Source organism: Brassica rapa, chromosome A01, assembly GCF_000309985.2.
Source record: "Brassica rapa cultivar Chiifu-401-42 chromosome A01, CAAS_Brap_v3.01, whole genome shotgun sequence".
NCBI lineage: Eukaryota > Viridiplantae > Streptophyta > Magnoliopsida > Brassicales > Brassicaceae > Brassica > Brassica rapa.
This window is the reverse complement of record NC_024795.2, coordinates 15,620,964-15,643,727: the sequence shown is the minus strand read 5'-3', so window position 1 is coordinate 15,643,727 and position 22,764 is coordinate 15,620,964. Positions and strand designations below refer to the sequence as shown.

Sequence of the window (22,764 nt, the reverse complement as noted above, 5' to 3'; positions counted from 1 at the left end):
TCGATAAGGATGATGGAGGTTTGGGGTTTAAAGATATTACTGATTTCAATACAGCGATGCTAGCTAAGCAGTTGTGGCGGCTAATAGAGAAGCCAAATACTTTATTTTCTAGAGTTTTCAAAGGTCGATATTTCCGGAATGCCTCACCCCTGGAATCGATCTGTTCAAATTCTCCGTCATATGGCTGGCGGAGTATAATTTCTGCTAGATCTCTGGTTAGCAAAGGACTAATCAAAAGGGTGGGATCAGGATCATCTATCTCAGTATGGAATGATCCATGGCTCCCAACCACTCGCCCGAGACCAGCCAATAAAAAACAACACGATTTCTACCCGGACCTCACAGTGGATTCTCTCATTAATTCCACTTCGCGAACTTGGAACTTGCAGGTGATTAGGGATTTGGTGGACCCACAAGATGCAAAAATTATAGAAAGTATACCACTGAGTCGAACTCAGGGGATAGACAAGGATGGATGGCACTTCACAAAAAATGGGAAATATACGGTTAAATCTGGATATCAGGCAGAAAGAGTTTATCCAGACAAGGAAAGACCACCGTTACTCTTTGGACCCACAATCGATGCTATAAAGGCGTTCTGCTGGAAAATAAAATGTCCACCAAAACTAAAACATTTTTTATGGCAATTGGTAACAGGATGTATAGCAGTTAAGAAAAATCTATCTGCAAGAGGATTACAAGGGGATATATGTTGTGCAAGATGTGGTGCCTCTGAGGAATCGGTAAATCATGTATTTTTCGAATGTCCTCCAGCATTTCAGGTTTGGGCTCTCTCGAAGATTCCATCAAATCCAGATATTTTCCCCACTTCTTCTCTTTTCACAAATATGGATCCTCTTTTTTGGAGAGTATTTCCTCAGATGGATGACCATCAGTTTGCATGGATATTATGGTATATTTGGAAAGGAAGGAATAGTAAAGTCTTCAGTAACATGGATATCGATCCTCGGGAAACTCTTAAGCGGGCAGAAACAGAGTCAACACTCTGGGCAGAGGCACAAATATCGAACGACCAGAGGATAGCACAAAACATAGAGATTACTACACTACCGGTAATTCCAGGAAGATGGTGTTTCACAGATGCTTCTTGGAAAGAGAAAGATACTTTTTCTGGACAAGGATGGTTTAGTACTTTAGAAGGATTTGATGGACTGATGGGGGCGTGAAATGTTAGAGCTTGTCTTTCTCCTCTTCATGCAGAGATGGAATCGCTTATCTGGGCAATGGAATGTATGAGGAATTTACGACAATTTCAGGTCACGTTTGCAACAGATTGTTCTCAATTGGTGAAGATGGTTTCGGAACCAGAAGAATGGCCAGCTTTTGCAAATTATTTAGAAGATTTACAACTCCTGAAAGCAAGTTTCCTCCGATCAGAGATTCTCTATGTTTCAAGAACGCACAATACCAAGGCGGACAGCCTAGCACGCAGTGCAAGGAAGCAACCGTCTTTCGTCGTTCACATGGATGCAAATCTACCAACATGGTTCACAGAGTCTATATGAGTCTGTATAAGTTGATGACAAAAAAAAAAAAATTAATTAATTATTTTTAGTTTTAATATATATAAAGACATCCAAAATACATACGATACTTTTAAATTGGTTTAAATACTTGAAAATATCTACAAATAGTTAAAAATAAATATTTAAAATATTTAAAGCATACTCAAAACACCAAAAATATTAAAATAATTATTGATTCTCGATCCAAATATTTAAAATAAACCAATTTATATGTTAAATGTAGGTATTCTAACATATGTTATTCAAATTTATATGTGAAATTTTATTTTGTTTATAGATTTTGAGAAATTTAAAGTATATAATGAATTTAAATTTTTTAAAAAATAATTTAAATAGGTTTTTCGAACCCAAACCCAAACCCGCAAAGATCTAAAAATAATTCGAACCAAAATTTAGAAATATCTTAATGGGTCTGAAATCTTTGACCGTGAAAACCCAAAATCCAAACAAACCAAACCGAACCCGAATAGATACCCAAAAGCCCACCCCTAGTCACTATTACATATCAAATATATGTCATCACATAATTAATCAGATTTTATATGTACCATCATATAAGTAATCATATAATTAATAGTATTTTATATGTTTCATCGTATACATAATAATATATAATATTTTTAAAATTTAATATGAAATATAAAAACCATAATTTAAGTTGGTATATGAAATTGGCTTTTATTGTATTTTTCTTATATATATTGAAAACATTATTTTAATAATGGTTATTGGAAAATAATTTAGTAAAAATAAAATTTTGAATATATGTATATTTAAATCAATTTTTGATATAAATCAACTTTAAATGATTATTTTGATTTGAAATATTTATATAAAGTTTAAATTTTATTTTATGATTATTTTAGACAAAAAAATGCTTGTAGATAATTAGGTTAGTCAATTTACGTATATTTTAAAGTTTGCTCAAATAGATAGTTTATCATAATATAATGGACTTCTAATTTTTATTATTAACATAAGCCTATTACTTTTTTTTAATATATTGTTATTCATGTTTCCAAACAATGTTATATTTTTTATACTACTATTCATATTTCCAAACAAATTTCTTTTTTAAAACTGCTATCCATATTTTCAAACAAATTTCACTAAGACTACTATTTAAGTTTCCAAACAATCTTAATGTGTACTTCAGTTTTAATAATATAGATATATATCTCCTCCGTTTTAAAAAGAAAGATGTTTTAAAAAAAAATTGTTTCACAAAGATCGATATTTTTTGTTTTCTATAAAAAAATTGTAAACTTCCAAAAAATTAATTGATTTTATTAAATTACTATTAGTTAAAATATATTAAAAATTAAAAATTGCTGAAAATGATACGTTTATTATAGTGATTTAATGTATTTTCTAAATATGTGCGAAAACACTAGAAAATCTATTTTCATGAAACGGATGGAGTATATACTTTTTGGTTTTAGAGAGAATATAAGGTTTTGTTAATTAAATCGATTTATTTTAGCAACAAGTGTAGAGTTTCTAAATTGTCTACTGGAATTTTCAAAAATATTAAACACGCCACTGCAACTGCACTTTGTTTCGCTATCAAGCCCTTGTATCTGTGCAAATGTTTCACTATCGGGCTATATATCCTCTATATACTAAATCACAAGTAACATGACCAATCAAATCATCAAATTTTGCCACCTAAATACTGTTTATCAAAATTAAGAAACAATCATTTGAAATAAAATAATGTTGAGAAAAAATGTTGAGAAAAAATGTAACTACCCACTATTTGCTTTCTTCATCTAGATTTATTTTTTATTTTTATTTTTATTTTTTTGCAGACTAATTTATTTTCCATACTCCTATCCTAATCTCTTGGATTTTACAAACAAATAATAAAACTCTCCATCGAAAACAGTACATGAGTATACTCCTTCAATTTTAAAACGCTAATTCAAAATAGCACAAATCTATCTTACTAAAAATCCTCAGTTTGTCATCCAAAACCCTCGATCTCTAAACCGTTTCGGCTTAAACTCACGATGAAATTCACATTTCCTAGCTTCCCCTAGCCTCTCTTAGGTCATTTATTAAAGCTATTTATCTGATTCATAGATTCTAAGTAGTTGCATTTGGTAAAGGTTTAGACACATCTCTTCCATCGTCTATACATATCTTCAACTATTTCACCTTTTTTTTTGCTGGAAACAAATTGAAGATGTCACTGGATTAGATTCGGGTTTTCCAACTATATTCATGCTGTGGTTAAGATAGATTTTTGTTGTACTCAAAACATTTCTAACATATTGTTCAGGCATTAGAACATCAGATGAGGATGTTACAAAAGAAACAGTAAATGAGCTATCAAAGACCCATGTAATTCTTCTAGATGGAGCTGCAAACCACCTTTGAATGGAGTCGCTACTTCCAAAACCAGATTTCTTGAGCCAGTGTAAGTGTCAATTAATAATATGCCTTTGTGATTGTGTAAGTGTTGATAAATCTGGTAAAATTTACCAGATATGTCAATTAAGAACTTTTTTTTTTGGAACTTAAGAATAGATTTCTTTCACAATGCCATTTTGATAAGAGTAACTAACAGATGTTTGATGTTTCAGTCTTATCTGATGTATAATGTATCATCTATATAAAAATCACATATTTTCAAACTTACATATAAAGTAATTTTGATTACTCAAATTATTTTACATTCTTAACTTTTTAACAGATCTAACTTTCGTTAATCAGTGATAAATGTGTTAATGCTTTTATGCTAACTTTAATTTTTTTGGCTAACTTTTTACATGTTAATTATATGTATGTAATGTAAACTAATTTTATTTGTAGAAAAAATATTTCCGTGCGTATGCACGGGTAACACTAGTACGATATATTACGCAACATTTCCTACCGTTCCTTTTACAATACCAAAAAAAAAAACATTCCTACTCTGTTTGCAAAAATAACCCATCAATTTTGTTTGTATGTGTTGAATAAAATCTGCCTAATTAACCGTTTAGAAATGAAATATCTGCCTAACCGCTTATTCCATGAGCCACATTGAAAGTACACCGGTAGATCGTTATTTGAGGTTGTCAAAAATAACCCATCAATATATATATATATATATATGCATATTGTTGCTGCTAAAATTCATCAGCCAAAACTATTTTGTAAATCAATTTGTCATTCACTAATCAACCATTAGACTGCGTTGTTACAATTCAGTGTTTGTCCTTTTTATTTTCTATCCTTATTATGGCGATTGTAGGTTCACATGTTAATATATAATCCAGCATAAAGTTCAAGCCAACCACTCTCTTTGTTTTTTGGGGTTACACAACTATACAATACCATATATTAAAAATATCACACAGTATTTCAACAATTATTAAAAAATCACAAATAGAAAAAAAGAAGATTATAAAAACCTTTTTTTAATCTCAAATCATGGAGGACGGGACGCTCAACTGCTGCACTCCAGTTTCCAGTGTGGACCCGTCTCAATACCTCCTATTATTAACTTAAACGTATAATTGATAATGCAAAATAAGTATTAAAACCTTCTTCTTTTGGTTGTTTGTTTGTTTGTTTTAACACTCTGGTGTCTGCGTATGGTCTCTTTTAGGATCATGGCAATAGTTATAGACCAAGAAGTTCCTCTGTGCCCATGCCATTGCCCCCATTTGTTGCTGGCTCAGTCCTCGGTTCCCCGTAGGTGCAGCTGATGGTGGTCTGCATGAGTTAGACCTGTCTGCCGTGCATCCCGCTAGTTTGAAATTTCTATACTGCGCAACAAATGGTTGGTATCGATAGTCGGCTTTGATCCTCCCGTTTTCCGTGGCCCAGTCTGATGCATCCCATATCGATCCGTACACCCACATAGGTCTTGTAGGGAAGATAGCTTCATTCTTTCTATCATACGTACGTATGGGTACATCGTCTACATAAAATCTATATAATATGAAAAATTGACCATTTAATTAGTATATCAAACGTAACATATGGATGTATTTTGTTTCTCAAAAAGATGGATATAATTGGTATAAACGGTTCTTCTGTACGTATAGAAAAAATAGTTTTTAACTTACACTACTTGATTAGGGTTCCACAAAATTGCGTAATGGTGAAAATCTTGAGTAGGATCAAACCACAAGTTAAATTTCATCTCTCTCCCGATGACATTTCGGTCACCACTTCCCCTAACGAATACATTAGTCTGAAGGCTATAAGGTTTCCCTGGCGTTGTCCCTAGAAACTCGATATCAACCTCGTCGTGGTCTCCAGGATGCTCTTGGTGGTTCGAGAGCTAGAAATCCAACAAAAAAAAAATTATATGAAATTTTGTGTCTTTGTAACTCTTTAAGTCAGTAACTATATATATATACATATATATATATATATTATTTTTAGATTAATTGGATAGTTTCAAGGGGGATTTTTTTTAGGGGGGGGAGGGGGGGGGGTGTGGGTTTACAAAGAAAGACGTATCAACTCCAGCTGTGTAGCCTGATTGAAGTTTAATGGAAGCACCAAAGTAACCCGATATGTACGGACGGATAGACTTGAATCCACTCCCTGTTCATAATCACATTTAAATTAATTACAGTGTTTTTATTATATACGACAAAAGCATAAATTATACTGATTAAAATAATTAATTGGAAATAAAATATCATAAATACTATAAGCTGCCGACACATTTTCAAGACGAGCGGTGAATTAAATAACATCAGGAAAATAAGTGCGGGAGGTTCGACAAAGAAACAAATCGTCACATACCTAAATCAATTCATATCAAATTAACATTCATATTTTTTTTTTGCTAAAAACATTCATATCATTTTTCTTTGTTCCTTTTTCAAATGAATACCATATAATACTTTAGACGTATATAACATGGACACAAAATATGGACCAATAAATCGACAAATTTGGATGCACACGAAAAAGGTGAAAAAGAAAGAACAAGATTGAGTTAAAAAAAAGAAAAAAAAAAGAAAGAACAAGACCAGAAGCTTTGTCGAGCCAAAGAGTGGTTATATCGTGTTCTCTGCGCTGGTGTTGAAATCCCCATTGAGTTCGAAAATCACGATCATATGGTGAAGTCGGTACTCGAGAACTGGGGTAGTATCCTGGCGAAGGAGAACGTTGGCTGTAACCACAATGGGAGAACACTAAGAGAGCTAGAAGAATAACAAGAAAAGCCATATGGAGAGTGAGGTAGTAGAACTTTTGAGTGGTTACCACAAAAGGGAGAATAATTAGATTTATGAATGAATGAAGAAAAACGGAGAACACAGGTGGTGTTTAAATAGAGAGTCTGTAGGTCCTACAGCTACAGAAGTGAGTGTCTGTTATCCGTTGATTGGATGGGCCTTATAGATTGATTCCAATATCCCATGCCATTTACCAAATATGAAGATTTCATGTCAACTTGCATAATAAACGAATTAATCAAGAAGATGGAGTACGTAAATACGTAATATTAAAACTTGGACGTTGGCTTCGGATTGGATATTTCAGATTTTGGTTCTATTTTATAACAATTCCTAGGTTACATTCTAGTAAATTTACTAGTATGGGTTGAGTTTGGATATAACACATCGGTTTCAGATCGGTTTTGTATTACATCCTAGAATCCATAAATTAATTATATATCGTTTGGATTTAGATTATACAAAATTGGTTTAGATATATACGAAATAAAATTAAAAACTTAAAAGCTAAACATAAAAAAATATATACTTATCTTATTATATAAAGCTTGGTTCTTCAAATTTCCTAATTAATATGATTACAACATGTGTCAATTAATTTATTAAGATTGTAACATTTGTCAAAAATATGTTACAATTCTCTTTTATTAGGATTTAAAAAGATTTAGAAAAAAAAAATTATTATTACATTTTTTGACACTAGAAAAGGAAAATTATTACAAAAACAGTTTATTATTCTTTTTAGGAGTTAAGAAAAGGAAAATTACTATCACATAGCCTTTTACAATTATATTTGTACGGCTCTTTTTATAATCTTTTAAAAATATTTGATAGTAAATTTATTTTTTTGAAAATTCTATAAACAAAGAATAATTGTAAAAAGCTATTTGAAAGTATTTTTTATCTTTATAAAATATTTTGTATATTTTTCATTTTAAAGATACTAAAGAAAGATATTATAAGAGAAAATATTTATTTAAAAAAAAATGAATTATAAAATCCTACAAGTACAAGAATTATTTAATAAAAATCAAATAGAAAAACTAACTATAAAATTAGTGATATTCCTTTTTTTAAACCTAAGAAAATAAAAATGTAAAAGTACTCTTATTATTTTCATATAAATAACTAACTTTCATTTTTAACAGATAAATGTATGCTACAAAAATACAAACCAAATTAATATTATTTTCACATCTATTTAGGTTTAAGATTCCTCATATTATTTTAACAAAAATAGCATTGACAAGAAAAATATTATCTGAGTATTTTCTTTTAATTTTTTTAAACAGCTCAATTTTTTTATCATCCTTATTACATCTTATGATGCTAACACAAGTTTTTTAAATTTTGATGTTTTTATCGTACATAAGTATGTGTAAGTATGAGGAATATATGTTTGTATGTATAAGACACAATATATAATTAACTAAAGATAATTTTTTTAATTCGAAATATATTAGTTTTATAAAAATCTTAAAAAACAAGAAAAAATTATAGTTGGAATTTTCCTTTTTAATTTTTTTAAAGTAACTTATATCTTATAAATAACTAACTATTCTTTTTAATAGATAATTTTGTGTTAAAAATTTATAAACCAAAAATTACTTCAAATATTTCACATGATATGATTGTGTCATTTGTACAAAAAGAAACATTGTGTATGTATTAATAAAAATCTATCATTATGTGAAAATAACTTTTTCCTCTTTTAATCTTAACCAAATAAGATTGTGTTTTCCTTTTAAATCATAACCAAATAGAATTGTAAAAGTAATTTTTACTTAAAAAATTTAATGATAAATATGATAATGAAAATATTTAATTAAAAATATTAGTGATGTTGAGAAAAGGAATTTTGAAAATAATATGATAATGAAAATATTTAATTAAAAATATTAGTGATATTGGGGAAACGAATTTTCAAAATAGAAAGTTTTTAAAATAGTTAATATTTGCTGGAAATAATTATTTGATAGTATTTTTATTTTCTAAATCCTAGAAAAAAATAATTATACAAGATTATGTAATTTTAATTTTCTTTTATAAAACCAAAAAACTGTAATAAAATATTTGATAGGTTTTTTCCTTAAAAAAGAAAATCCGAAAAAAAAAGAGATTTGTGTCATATTTTTTAATTCCTAACCAAAAGAGAATTGTAAGAAGTTATTTGATAGTGTAGAAAATTTGATGACGAACATGATACTAAAAATTATTTAATTAAAAATGAAGTGTAAAAATAGTATTGATATGAACTGTAAAAATCATAATTTAAAATTATTTAATAGTAACTAGAAATAATTATTTGATAGCAATAATAATTTTCTGAAATTCTAAACAGAAGATAATTGTAAAAGTTTATATGATAATACTTTTCCTTTTCTATAATACTAACCAAAAATATAAAAAATTATTGGATAGTTTTTCTTTTTTTAATTGTAAATAAAAACAAGATTTATAAAATAGATTTTTTTTCCTTTAAAAAAAAAATCCTAACAAAAGTAAACATACGTATTTAATAGTATTTAAAAAAATAATTTGATGACAAGTATGATGATAAAGCTATTAAATTAACAAAAATCAAAATTTAGGATTTTGTCATGATTGGTATTTATGTGTTTGGTTATACGAAAATCAAACACATGTTTGATATATACATTTCCATGTTTGCTCATATAAAATTAATATTATTATTGTCACCGTACATATGTTTAGTCAAAAACAAATCAAGCTTCATCGTTATCTTATTACATTTTTTTTTTATTTTTACTATGTAGTAGTTTATAATTCATTTTAATTAAAATATTATTATGAAAATATATCATTAATAAATCTTGAATCAAGAAAATTATTTAACATCAGAGAAGTTTAATAAAACATTAAATTAGTACATAAGAAAGTATATAATGTTGTCATTGCTTCTTGGTCTTATTTAACTTCCAAATTCCTTTTATTTCATTATAATTATTATTTCGGGTTGGATCCGGTTTAAATTTTTACGTTTGGATGTTTTCTATTGATTGAACTGCTAAGGTGATAAATTGACGTCATTCACAGAGTTAGTACTTATTGATTGCATTCTAGAGTAGCTAACTACGATAATGATTTAGGAGTTGACAACTACGAGAGTATACTCATACCTTATAGCAATATTTTTGAGCAAAGTTGTTAGACACGAGCGATTACTTGCTGGCCTAACCAATTTAGTGAACTTATTGATCAAAGCTTAAAGCTTGTTTGGAAGAGTATCAATTGACACTATATATGTGCATCGATCGATATCGATTTGAGTGTGACACGCAAGAGCGTGGACATAGAATTTCAACACGTAGACTCACAGCGAGAGCTGGATATATTACGTTAGAATTTGAGTTTTAGGATTGATTATTCACATGCACATAGCAACTAGATTATAATTTGGATTACCTAACCTGAAAGTCTAACTTCTATCTTATCTGTGAACACACATCTCATCTATCTTTTCTACTGCTTATTAATATTAACTGTCTTAACATATCTTTTCCTAGCTTGATATCACTATTCAGCTGATCTACTGTGTCCCCCCACTCCCAGTGGATTCGATCCACAAGTGCTAGATTCGATACCAGAAGCAGTAAGGAAAACGATCTCTCCCTGGTGCATGTCCAACAACACCGGAAGCCGTAATGAAATAAATCTCTTACAACCATCAGACCCTTGTCAACTCGAGCGTACAATCCGCAAAGGAAAGCGATCATCATCGATCGATAAAACAACTCCGCCGATCGACACTACTCGTAGGCAAACAATGATCGACACTTTTTCAGAAGCATTGATCAATACAAGCCCGCAAGTTAACAACATGGTCACACCTCTAGTATTAACCCGATATGAGAATGGAGCCTTGCGTAACCCAGAGGATTCACCTATGTAACACAACAGGTCGAAGGATATATGATAAGGGGGCTAGAATCCCTGATCCAGAAGCAGAAGCTTGTATGAAGTTGAGAATGCTGCAGCTAATGTGAGGCTACTCGACCCAGAAAGTTGGCTGACTACAATCTTCCAGATCAATTTTATGCCAACAGATATGCAATTCGTCCCCTGCTTTCCAAAGGTACGATTTCGAGTTCAAGCCTGCTTACTTCACTCTTGTGGGACAAGCGCCATTCCATGGTCTCTCACATGAGCACCCAATGGATCAGTTGGAGCAATTCGAGGATCTAGTATCTGCTAATAAAGTCAATGGAGTCCATGAAGACTATTTGTTATGTAAGCTCTCCAAGTTCTCATTTGCTGGAGATGCTTCATATTTGCTTAAGAAGCTGGAACCAGGATCTCTTACATCCTGGACTGACATAAAAATGCATTCATGCGTAACTTCTTTGATGATGCGTGATATACCATGGATTTGACTCATTTTCACCCATGGTATATAAGTATTTCACTATCTATATACTATATATTCTATCCTATTAAGTATGTTTTCAGGTTCAGAAGTATCTTGGAGTAAAGTGATGATTATGGAGCATTTAGGAGCTTAAATGAGTATTCATCCAAGCTGACCATTAGAGGTCGATACGAAGAAGACACAATCGATCGATGCACAAGCAGTGTCATCGATCGATACACATGCAGTGTCGTCGATCGATACAGAAGAGGAGCCTCGAGATTGAAGATTAAGATCGATCGATGTACATCCTGTACCATCGCTTAATGCCGAGACGCGGAAGCACGACTTGGTTCCAGCTGACTATAAATCCAAGACTTCACCAAATTACAAGATTACCCCTGACGAGTTTTTAACCTAATAGATATATACTTGCTTAAGTGTTAGGAGGCAAGAGAGCTTTAAGCTACCTTTGTATTCTTATTTTCAGCAGAGAGTTTTAGGAGAGAAGATCATAGAGAGATTTGTGATTGGAACTCCATTGATTCATCTATTCTAGTCTATGCATTTTTATTTACATTTTGTGTCATGAATTGCTTAGCTATGTCTGAGTAGTTTACTTGTTAGATTCAGGGTTCAAATAGGTTTGAGGGATTAGCCCCAACTATAGATTGCTAAGTTGTGGTATTCATTGATTGATTGTTATTAATGCTTGTTCTAGATTATCTACCTAGAATATTGAATCTAGGAATCTGCATGAGTAAAGCATCCTTGACCATCCAGTCCTGAATTTAATCTGTCATACTAGACAACTGGAAAAAGGCTACCGTTGAACTAGAAAGCTAGTGAGCATTATCAACTTACGCCTAAGGCTTAACTAGAAGCATCGATCAATACTATCTTTTGACAATCGATCGATATTTGTGAAAGGTGTATCGATCGATATCCCTATAGGACCATCGATCGACACTTTCTCGTGATCAATATACGACAGTTGAGATCCAAGATCTAGTTAGTTAATCAGTGAAACATTGCCATCGTTGATCACTGTGTCTAAGGGGTTGAGCTCTAATATATCATGCATGCAACTGATACGCATCTATAGGATTATAATCTCCAATACCTGAATAGAAACCCTGCATCTAATACATTTCTAATAAGTTACACCCCCAAATCATCTTGTTAGTCGAGCAATAGACTTGCTCAATTAGGATTGCTATTTACTTTAAAACCATAAAACAACAAACACTTAGAATTAATAAATTACTAGATTTAATAGGTTCCCTAGCTCTTTGTGGATTCGATCCCTAAGTACTACAATTGAACCTCTTATTTGAGAGAGTAATTCACTGCTTAGGGTAATTGTGGTATCAAATTTGGCGCCGTTTCCGGGGAGCTTTGATCGCCATTAGATTTAGTGTTATTAATTCTTTTCTTTTTCTTTACCCCCATTCTGACACAAAATTTTTTTCTTCTCTTTTCACGTGCATGCCCAGCAGTACCAAAAGTAACAAGGAAAAACACCTGCTATTCTCAGAAGATCCTGCTCACCTCGAATGCACGATCCGCAAAGGTCAACTTATCACATCGATCGACGCAGCAGCTTTAACGTCGACTGATTCTCGCACCAACCCATCGACCGATACCCGACCTTCATCGTCGATCGATATACCTCGTTCGACATCGATTGATCCTACACCGCTTACATCGATCGATCCTCAGTCGCGGAACATGGTTGCGACTGTTATTCTCAGAAAAGGATGAGAATGGAAACCTGTATGACCAGGATGGTCATTCGCGTAATACAACAGGTCAGAAACTAGACACTTAGGGGAATGTAATCCCTGATGCTGATACTACACGAGCTGCTTAACCTGTAGAAGATGCTGCTCCACCAAAGGCACTGGCCGACTGCAATCGTCCAGACGAGTACTACACCAACAGATCACCTATTCGCCTTCCAGAGATTCAGAAGGAGAATTTTGAGCTGAAGCCTCAGTACTATACACTCGTGTCGCAGCTATCCTCTCTGGGTTATCGCACGAGCATCCTATGGATCATCTGGAGAGGTTCGAGGATCTTATCGCTGCTATTCGTATGGATGGAGTCCCTGAGGACTACCTATTGGTCATGCTCTTCAAGTATACTCTAACTGGAGAAGCGATGCACTGGCTTAAGTAGCTACCCACATGATCTCTAAAATCCTGGGCCGACATCAAGAATGCTTTCTTGCAAAAATTCTTTGATGAGGCATGCGCTGAAGACTTGAGGAGCAAAATTGCTACGTTCGCGCATGAGACTGGAGAGTCTTTTAAAGATGCGTGGATCAGATTCAAGTTCTTCCAGCGAGACTGTCTACACTATAGATTCAATGAAGTGCAACTGCTAAGCACTTTCTTCACAGGTATCGCCTTGAGGTATCAAATGGCTCTTGATACAGCTAGCGAGGGAAAGTTCAACACCAGGAATCCGGTGGAGGCTACGAGACTGATAGAAAATCTAGCAAACAGCAGCAGCACCAAGAACACTAACTTTGAGAGGAAGAAGTTTGTTGCATCCCTAGGAAAGGAACAGAGGGACGAAGTTAGAGCAAAGTTAGATGTGGTTCATGAGCTTCTTAGGAAGCATGTCTATTCAGCTGAAGGAGAAGTAGTTGTAGAAATGGAAGGAGAAGAGGATGTGAACTACATTGGAGGTACTGGATTTCAGAGATCTGGAAACCAGGGTGGAAACATAAACTTCTATGGCAATGGTCAGAGGAGTAACCAGAGTTCACAGTTCCAGAAACCTTTCAGCAACAACAGCTGAGGCTATGGAAACTCATACTACCAGAATCCACCACCACAGACTCAGGAAAACAAGATTGATGCACTACTTGACAGAGTTCTGGAAGGACAACAGCAACTAACTGTGGACTTCAATGGAAAGATAGATTCTACCTACAACAGTCTGAACACAAGAATTGAGACCTTAGGAACTCAAGTGAGGAAGCTTGAAATGCAAGTGGCTCAGACTGGAGACACTGTACAGAGGCAAGAAGCCTTGGCTAGAGAGGTAGGAGTTGAGAAAGCAAAACACCACGTGAATGCCATCCTAGATGATGATTTCAGGCAAGTGGTGAAGCATGAGAAGCTTGGAGAAGGAGACTTCGAAGTCGAAAGCTCCATGAGTTTGCGGATCACACTGGTCTCGACCGATGTCAACGGATGCATATCGCTCGACAGACCAAGACAAAGATCGATCGACGGATTACTCTAGACATCGATCGACGTCATCTGCTGAATCGATTGCGGAGTGTAGTGCAGTTCAAATCATGACTTATGAGGAATTTGCAGAAAAACACCCTCACCCACCCTCCCTTCTCTACGTCAAAATCGATCGACCGCATGAGCCAGACATTGATCGACAAAGAGAGACCGACATCGATCGACCCCCCTCACCTCCCATCGATCGACTGATACCTCTCACCCACCGAGTGCGATTGCCATCAATTGATAGTAACTGAATCAACGCACTCAGACCACCACCTAAACCTTTAGCAAACCTACCAGAACCTACAACCAACCCTTCAGACACTACACCAGAGGCTATGCAAGTTGATGAGGCAACTGAGGGAAGAGTGTTAAGAAAAAGGAAGGAGAAAACTCCTAAGAACATTAAGAGGGAAGCTAATGAGAAGAACATGAATGGTTTCACTAAGAGAGTCCTCAGAATCCTAGTGGAGAAACAATTTGATGAAGTTTATTTCACACACCGGTTGTGGATGTTCTTCAAGGAGACTAAGGAAACTAAGGAGGACATTAGGAGAATGTTTCATCATGTCAGGGAAAGGATGAAACTAAGGATCACATTGAAGAAGAAGAGTGATCCTGGGAAGTTTGTAATACCATTTCTGGTAAAGGGTATTGAATTTCCCTATGCACTTTGTGACACAGGAGCATCAGTCAGTATCCTACCTAAGGTTATGGCAAACCAGCTAGGTCTGAAAATAGAGCCCTCATCAGAATCTTTCACCTTCGTGGATCTTTCAGAAAGGAGCTCAGGAAGCATCATAAGAGACCTTGAGGTACAGATTGGTAACACCCTTGTCCCAGTAGATTTTCAAGTCCTGGACATCAAGCTTAATTAAAACTCTTCACTTCTGCTTGGAAGAGCTTTCCTAGCTACAGTTGGAGCTGTATGTGACATGAACACAAACAGATTATGTCAGACACATATAGATCCAGGCGTCCACTATGATCTAGTTCGAGTTGTGAGACAACAGGTCAACCTCGTGGAGCTTGGAATCTTGGCTACATTGCAGCATGTCATTGTGGAGCAGATTACGAAACCGAGTACTCAGAATCGATTGACACTCACACTGTCACATCGATCGATTCCAATGAGTCACCGACGACCGATGAACGCTATCCCACATCGCTCGACGAGATGCAACCGGTAGACCACTCCACATTACCAGATTAGTACTATCCAGACTTTGCCTTTCAACAACCCAACAAGAACGGACGAGATGACTATTCCATAGGCAGTTGGGCAGATAGTGGATTCCATGAAAGTTTTGTAGTGGAGACTGTGATTCTTTCATCCAAATAGGATCCTACTGAGGAGTATGATGAGGATTACTGGAAGGAAAGAGCTACAAAGATTGCTATGCAGGATGAAAGATATTCAACCCATTCCTTCAACAACACGCCTACACCATCGATCGACATCAACTACTCAGCATCGGTCGATTCCCACCCTCATCCAGCAAAACGATCATCTGCATCGATCGATACCACGCCTGGTACATCGATCGATATTAAAGCCGCCGCCTCAGAAAATGAAAAAGGGAATATTCCTAGTCTAAATAGGTTTACCAACACCTATATAAGGAGTTTTGCACCCAGGAGTACTTCTCACAAAACAGAAGCAGAAAAGATGAATACTCCCACACACAAATCGGAAGGATCATCCATGAGAAGCATTCGATCTAGAAACCCTAATTCAGCAGACAAACGTCTACCATCGATCGATACCTCTGTATCAACATCGACTGATACTCATTCTAAACCTAAACTTTCTTTATCTACTAAGAGTATGAGTAATGATTATGACTTTCTATTGCCTGATGAATTTGGTATTTTCAGGGACCAAGATGGCCATGCAAGAGCTATGGATGGAAGGATTCTACAAGTATCCAGAGAGGACATAGCAGATATTGTTCAGTTGGCCAATGGAGTAGACAACTTGTTTACGCAGCAACGCAGCATCCCAGACAACAATCCAACTGTTCTAGACGTATATCCAAAGGCTACAACAATAGGATTTGGTTCATACCAAACGTGCAAACCTGTTAGCCATGCATCGATCGACGAGGTTGCTTCTACATCGCTTGAGAGGGTAACACCAACGTCGCTCGATAAAGCACCTTCACCATCGATCGATAGGCGTTATGAATGTGGACGTCGCGCTTATGACTGCTATGGAATCAGAAAGTTCAGATGGGAACAGAAGGACGAATATGGAGTCTACAGAGACGAGTCTGGACATGCAAGGAGTGCAACTAGTGATATGATTCCTGTTACCAAGGATGACATCAGGAAAATTTTGGAGAGAGGATCCCTATTTGGAGAGGGTCAGATATGTCTTTCAGAACATGCCACTACCTTCATACCTACAACACTGGCACCAGAGATCTACACCAAGGATGAGATCAATGAGATGGTGACTGGTATTTGTGGAACTCAGAAAAACCTTGGAGATGAACTGAAGACATTGGTAGATGACACTTATCAGCCTTTGGAAAGAGGTTACAATGAGCTTTTCAGATGTATGGCAGAGCTGAGGACATAGATTGAGAGTATGCAGCACAACCTTGTGAAAGAAGCTACGACATCAACATCGATCGACGCCAACAAAGGAACATCGATCGACACCAACAAAGGAACATCGATCGACGTCAAGCCACATACATCCCAGATTCCTGCAGAACCGGAAAGTTTGGCAGAGAAGAAGGATGAATGGGAGATCGCATACATCAACACGAGGATTAACAACGTTTACAACCCTCTCAACAACAACGTGCACTGGTTGAGCACGAGAATTGATCTGATACAGCAAGAACTAGACACCATTCGCATGAATGACCCCCAACCAGCCACATTGATCGATATCTACAATATCACATCGATCGACGCAAGGTTCGCAACAATAGAGGATAGGTTGAAATCGTATGAGGATATGCACGACCGTTTCACCTCACCTAACATGCGCTACTTGGACACCTTGTCTACACAGATGATGAATGTTCAGAAGGACATTGGTAAGCTCAATGATCAACACGATTTTCAGGAAGAAGGTTTAACTCGATCGATAGGTTAGGCATGACATCGCTTGACGACAAGAAACCTACAGAACATCTTCCCTACACAGCAGAGGCAGTTGATCAGATTACATCAAAGCTTTACCAAGCTATAGACACCTTGGAGGACCGACTTGAGAAGCGGTGTGATGACATCTAATTTCCATTCGATGTCAAAATCAGTGGACTAGATAGCCAAGTAGAATGGCTACAAAAGGAAGTCAAAGCCATTCAAAGGCAATTCACATCTCAACACCAGATATCAGCATCGATTAACGGAGCACACTCCAAATCGATCGACAGTGCTACACCAGCAACGATCGATAGACACCTCGTCGCATCGAACGATACCACGTCCATACCAGACGACGCGCAGCTGATACCAAACCACATGGAGTCAATGCAGGAGCAACTAAACGAGCTATCAGAATACGCCTACAGCAAGATAGGATGGTATCAGTTCAGCATTGAAGACATCCTAGAAAGGCTACATAATATCTCAAATGCAGTACAAAAGATGGATGAGAGATGGACCAGAAATGATGAGGCCACAATAAGTTTCATTGCAGCTTGGTCCAGAATGTGCAGAGATGAGGTGGATGCTTGTTTTCCAACAATTAGCTGTTTTTCCACCAACTAGCCACATACCTCCAAAGTTAAGCTAAATGACTATAACAAAGTGCTGAGTGGGAGGCAATCCACTATTAGGTAATTTTAATTTGTTTTCTTAGTTATTGGTATTTACTTTCGTTTTTATTTTTTCAGATTTATTGCAGACCCAAGTAGGATGGTTACCAACATATCGATCGTGGACGAGAAGTCGACATCGATCGATTCCCACTGCGGTCAGGTTTATCTTCCTAACTTGTTACATTTGTACTTATGATTTATTTCCACCATAACTCCGACTGTGTTACACTGGGACAGTGTAATTTAAGTATGGGGGGAGGTTTACTGATATGATTTATTCTGATTCTAATAAAAAGATTTTTTATAAATTATGCTTAGCTGTGTGAAAAGGACTATGATTTTATTACTTGAATGTCTAACCACTCTTTAGCACCATTCTAGATTTAGTGATTGCAGTTAGTACTAAGATGCTAAAGTGGATCAACCTCTCAACTATACACACTTGCCTTGATTGTTTGAAGGAACAAAAGCTGACCTTCAATACTAAACCTAACATAACCGCTTGTCTTGGGGCTTGGTATACATGAGATCGGATTCTTCAGACAAGTCTGGAAGGTAAAGGCTTATGTAGATTTATTTATCACAATTTTCTCTCTCTATTTCGACCCTAGAGTACTTAGTATTAGTATTAGTTTTTATTTAAAAAAAATCCAATATTTATTATTTAAATAGGACTTAGGGTTTAGTTAGGTGGAATATGAACATGACTTGGTGGTTAAAACCATTAAGGCTTGCTTCATAAAGATTCAAAAAAAAAGAATTCGAATGGGACTTGGAGGCGGCAATCTTCAAGGCTCGCTTCACAAAGAATTTTGGGATATAGGTCAAAAAAAAGTGAACATGGCTTGGTGGCAACCACCATCAAGACTTGAATCATGGAAGCCTGTCCAATCTTGGTCACTGATCCTGCAATGGAAGGAGACTTTAGCTCAAGAGAGAAATTAGAGAGAGAGAAATTAGGAACTAACTTTTACCTGCAGTTCCATATACTTGTCTGAAATCCTTGCATCATGTGATCGATACTTCCAAGGTAAAGCATGCACTTTTATATTTATTCTAAGAAATGAGGTTAGTAGAGGGGAATGTCAGAGAGGATTTGATAAGATGTAGACTAGTTGAACTTGATTGCTAAGTTAGGATATTGCATAATGTGCTTTTGTGATTAGGACTTTAGATGTGGTTTGCGAAATTGTAGAGGTGATGGTTTCTATGTTTGATATCTACAAGTCCCTGCTGTTTTCAAACCTCTTTCAGAGAGACTGCTTGTTTGTTTTGCTTGAGGACAAGCAAAAGGGTAAGTCTAGGGGAGTTGATATACCATGGATTTGACCCATTTTCACCCATGGTATATAAGTATTTCACTATCTATATACTATATATTCTATCCTATTAGGTATGTTTTCAGGTTCAGAAGTATCTTGGAGTAAAGTGATGATTATGGAGCATTTAGGAGCTTAAATGAGTATTCATCTGAGCTGACCATTAGAGGTTGATACGAAACAAGAAACAATCGATCAATGCACATCCATTGTCGTCGATCGATACAGAAGAGGAGCCTCGACGATTGAAGATTAAGATCGATCTACATCCTGTACCATCGCTCGATGTCGAGACGCGGAAGCACGACTTGGTTCCAGTCGACTTTAAACCCAAGACTTCACCAAATTACAAGATTACACTTGACGAGTTTTTAACCTAATAGATATATACTTGCCAAAGTGTTAGGAGGCAAGAGAGCTTTAAGCCACCTTTGTATTCTTATTTTCAGCAGAGAGTTTTGGGAGAGAAGATCATAGAGAGATTTGTGATTGGAACTCCATTAATTCATCTATTCTATTCTATGCAGTTTTTATTTACATTTGGTGTCATGAATTGCTTAGCTATGTCTGAGTAGTTTACTTGTTAGATTCATGGTTCAAATAGGTTAAAGGGATTAGCCCCAACTATAGATTGCTAAGTTGTGGTATTCATTGATTGATTGGTCTTAATGCTTGTTCTAGATTAGCTACCTAGAATATTGAATCTAGGAATCAGCATGAGTCAAGCATCCTTGACCATCCAGTCTTGAACTTAATCTGTCATACTAGACAACTGGAAAAAGGCTACCGCTGAACTAGAAAGCTAGTGAGCATTATCAACTTACGCCTAAGGCTTAAATAGAAACATTGATCGATACTCTCTTCTGACAATCGATTGATATTTGTGAAAGGTGAAACATTGCTATCGCTGATCACTGTGTCTAAGGGGTTGAGCTCTAATATATCATGCATGCAACTGATAGGCATCTATAGGATTATAATCTCCAACACCTAAATATAAACCCTGCATCTCATACCTTTCCAATAAGTTACACCCCCAAATCATCTTGTTAGTCGAGCAATAGAGTTGCTCAATTAGGATTTGCTATTTACTTTAAAACCATAAAACAACAAACACTTAGAATTAATAAATTACTAGATTTAATAGGTTCCCTAGCTCCTTGTGGATTCGATCCCTAAGTACTACAATTGAACCTCTTATTTGAGAGAGTAATTCACCCCTTAGGGTAATTTAAATGGTATCAATGCGTGAGCTGAAGACTTGGAAAATAAGATCTCTACATTCACTCAAAAGTCTACATAGTCTTTCAGAGACTCATGGATTAGATTCAACTCTTACCATCGTGATTTTCCTCATCATGGATGTAACCAAATACAACTACTAAGTACTTTCTTCAGTGGCATCGATTTGGTCTACAAGATGGCTCTAGACATAGTGAAGGGAACTTCAACACCAGAAACCCATAAGAAGCAACCATACTCATAGAAAATTTTGGTATCTAGCAACAGTACCAAGAACACTGACCATAAAAGGAGGAAATCAGTTTCTAGCATGGACATGCAACAACTGGATGAAGTTAAAGCAAAGCTGGATGGAGTCCACAAACTTCTAATGAAGCAAGTCAGTTTTGTAGAGGTAAAGTTGTAGCTCTAGGTGTAGTCAATTGATATACCTTGGATTTGACCCGTTTTCATCCATGGTATATAAGTGTTCTACTATATATATATATATATATATCTATGTTTTCTACTCTTCTAGGTATGTTTTCAGGTTCATGTGCATTTCGGAGTAAAACTATGACTTTGGAGCATTTTGGAGCTTAAAGGACATTTCACCCGAGCTGACCACGTAGAGGTCGACGAGAGGAAGAACAATCGATCGATGCACATTTGTGCTGACGATCGATACCAGGAGATGCCTCGACAGATGAAGATTAATATCGATCGATGTACAAAAGTACCATCGATCGATGTCGAGACATCAGACACGCGACATTTTGGATTCAACAGACTTAAAACCCAAGGCCAAGCCAAATTACGAAAATGCCCTGACGAGTTTTTAACCTAGTAGATTATATACTGCATAAGTGTTTTGCCGGCAGAGAGAGTTTTTCAGAGAGTTTTCTTCAGAGTTTTTCAGTTTCAGAGTTTGAGTTTACAAGTTTTGGAGAGAAGATTGATTGGAACTCCTTGTTACCATTTCTTTTCAGCTATACTATGAGTTTCTATTTCTTCATTGTTATGAATTGCTTTGCTATGTCTGAGTAGTTCAATTATTAGATCCAGGGTTCAGATAGGTTTGTGGGATTAGCCCCAAACTATAGATCTGCCGTGTTGTGATACTCATGATAGATTTGTATTCATTGCTTGTTTTAGCCTTGCTAACTAAAATTTGATTATAGGATTGTATATTCAAGCACCCTTGTTATCCCATCCTGACATCTATCTATCATATTAGGACTGCTAGAGAGGGCTAACCGCCAATTTAGTATCTTAATAGGGCATATCATACTCGCGTATAGGTCTGGCTAGAACCCGTCGATCGATGTCCTCAACTGACTATCGATCGACGTTGGCAAAGGTGTATCGGTCGACTTCCCAATGTACCATCGATCGACACTCTCTCGTTGTCGACATACTAACCGTTGAGATACGAGATCTAGCCTGTTAACCAGTGAAACATGCGACAGCTGATCACTGAGTTAAGCGATTGAGCTCTAACATATCATGCATGCAACAATTAGGCATATATAGATATTATAATCTCCAACACCTGAATAGTGGCCTTGCATCTAATATCATTTCCAACCAAGTTACGTTTACTAGTTACTTTGCTTGTTACTATTGATATATCATTTAAACAATTTACAACCCTTAGAATTAATAAACACTAGATTTAATTGTTCTCTAGCTCCTTGTGGATTCGATCCCTAAGTACTACAACTGAACCTCTTTTGATGAGAGTAACACTCCTTAGGGTAATTTGAGTGGTATCAAATTTGGTGCCGTTGTCGGGGAGCTTTGATCGCCATTAGATTTAGTTTTATTGATTCTTATTCTTTTCTCTACCCCCTTTCTAATAATCTTTTTCTTGTCTTTTGAGGTGCATGTCCAGCGGTACCAGAAGCAACAAGGAGAAAGACTTGCTGTTCTCAGACGATCCTGCTCACTTGTAACGCACCATCCGTAGAGGTCAACGTTCCACATCGCTCGACGCAACAACTTCGTCGTCGATCGATACGCACAACCAACCGTCAACCGACACCAGACCTTCATCATCGATCGATCCCAATCGTTCGACAACGAT

General features: G+C 35.7%; 3 protein-coding genes across 3 annotated transcripts; 2 read left to right on the top strand and 1 right to left on the bottom strand.

The window, feature by feature from the left end:
* Positions 1 to 3,309: 3,309 nt before the first annotated feature.
* On the bottom strand, positions 3,310 to 7,538 carry LOC103873146 (xyloglucan endotransglucosylase/hydrolase protein 31). Its single transcript, XM_009151575.3, has 4 exons — positions 6,530 to 7,538; positions 5,995 to 6,095; positions 5,609 to 5,826; positions 3,310 to 5,471 (listed from the first exon to the last, which is right to left on the bottom strand). The coding sequence occupies exons 1-4, from the start codon at positions 6,726 to 6,728 to the stop codon at positions 5,111 to 5,113; spliced, it is 879 nt and encodes a 292-aa protein (XP_009149823.1). The 5' UTR covers positions 6,729 to 7,538; the 3' UTR covers positions 3,310 to 5,110.
* A 127-nt stretch (positions 7,539 to 7,665) lies between these two features.
* On the top strand, positions 7,666 to 22,551 carry LOC117127920. Its single transcript, XM_033278941.1, has 2 exons — positions 7,666 to 19,432; positions 19,544 to 22,551. Exon 1 carries the CDS (start codon positions 15,756 to 15,758, stop codon positions 16,938 to 16,940), a length of 1,185 nt encoding a protein of 394 aa, XP_033134832.1. The 5' UTR covers positions 7,666 to 15,755; the 3' UTR covers positions 16,941 to 19,432; positions 19,544 to 22,551.
* Positions 14,695 to 15,234, top strand: LOC117126718. The gene has a single exon (XM_033275637.1). It carries the CDS (start codon positions 14,695 to 14,697, stop codon positions 15,232 to 15,234), a length of 540 nt encoding a protein of 179 aa, XP_033131528.1.
* Positions 22,552 to 22,764: the final 213 nt, after the last annotated feature.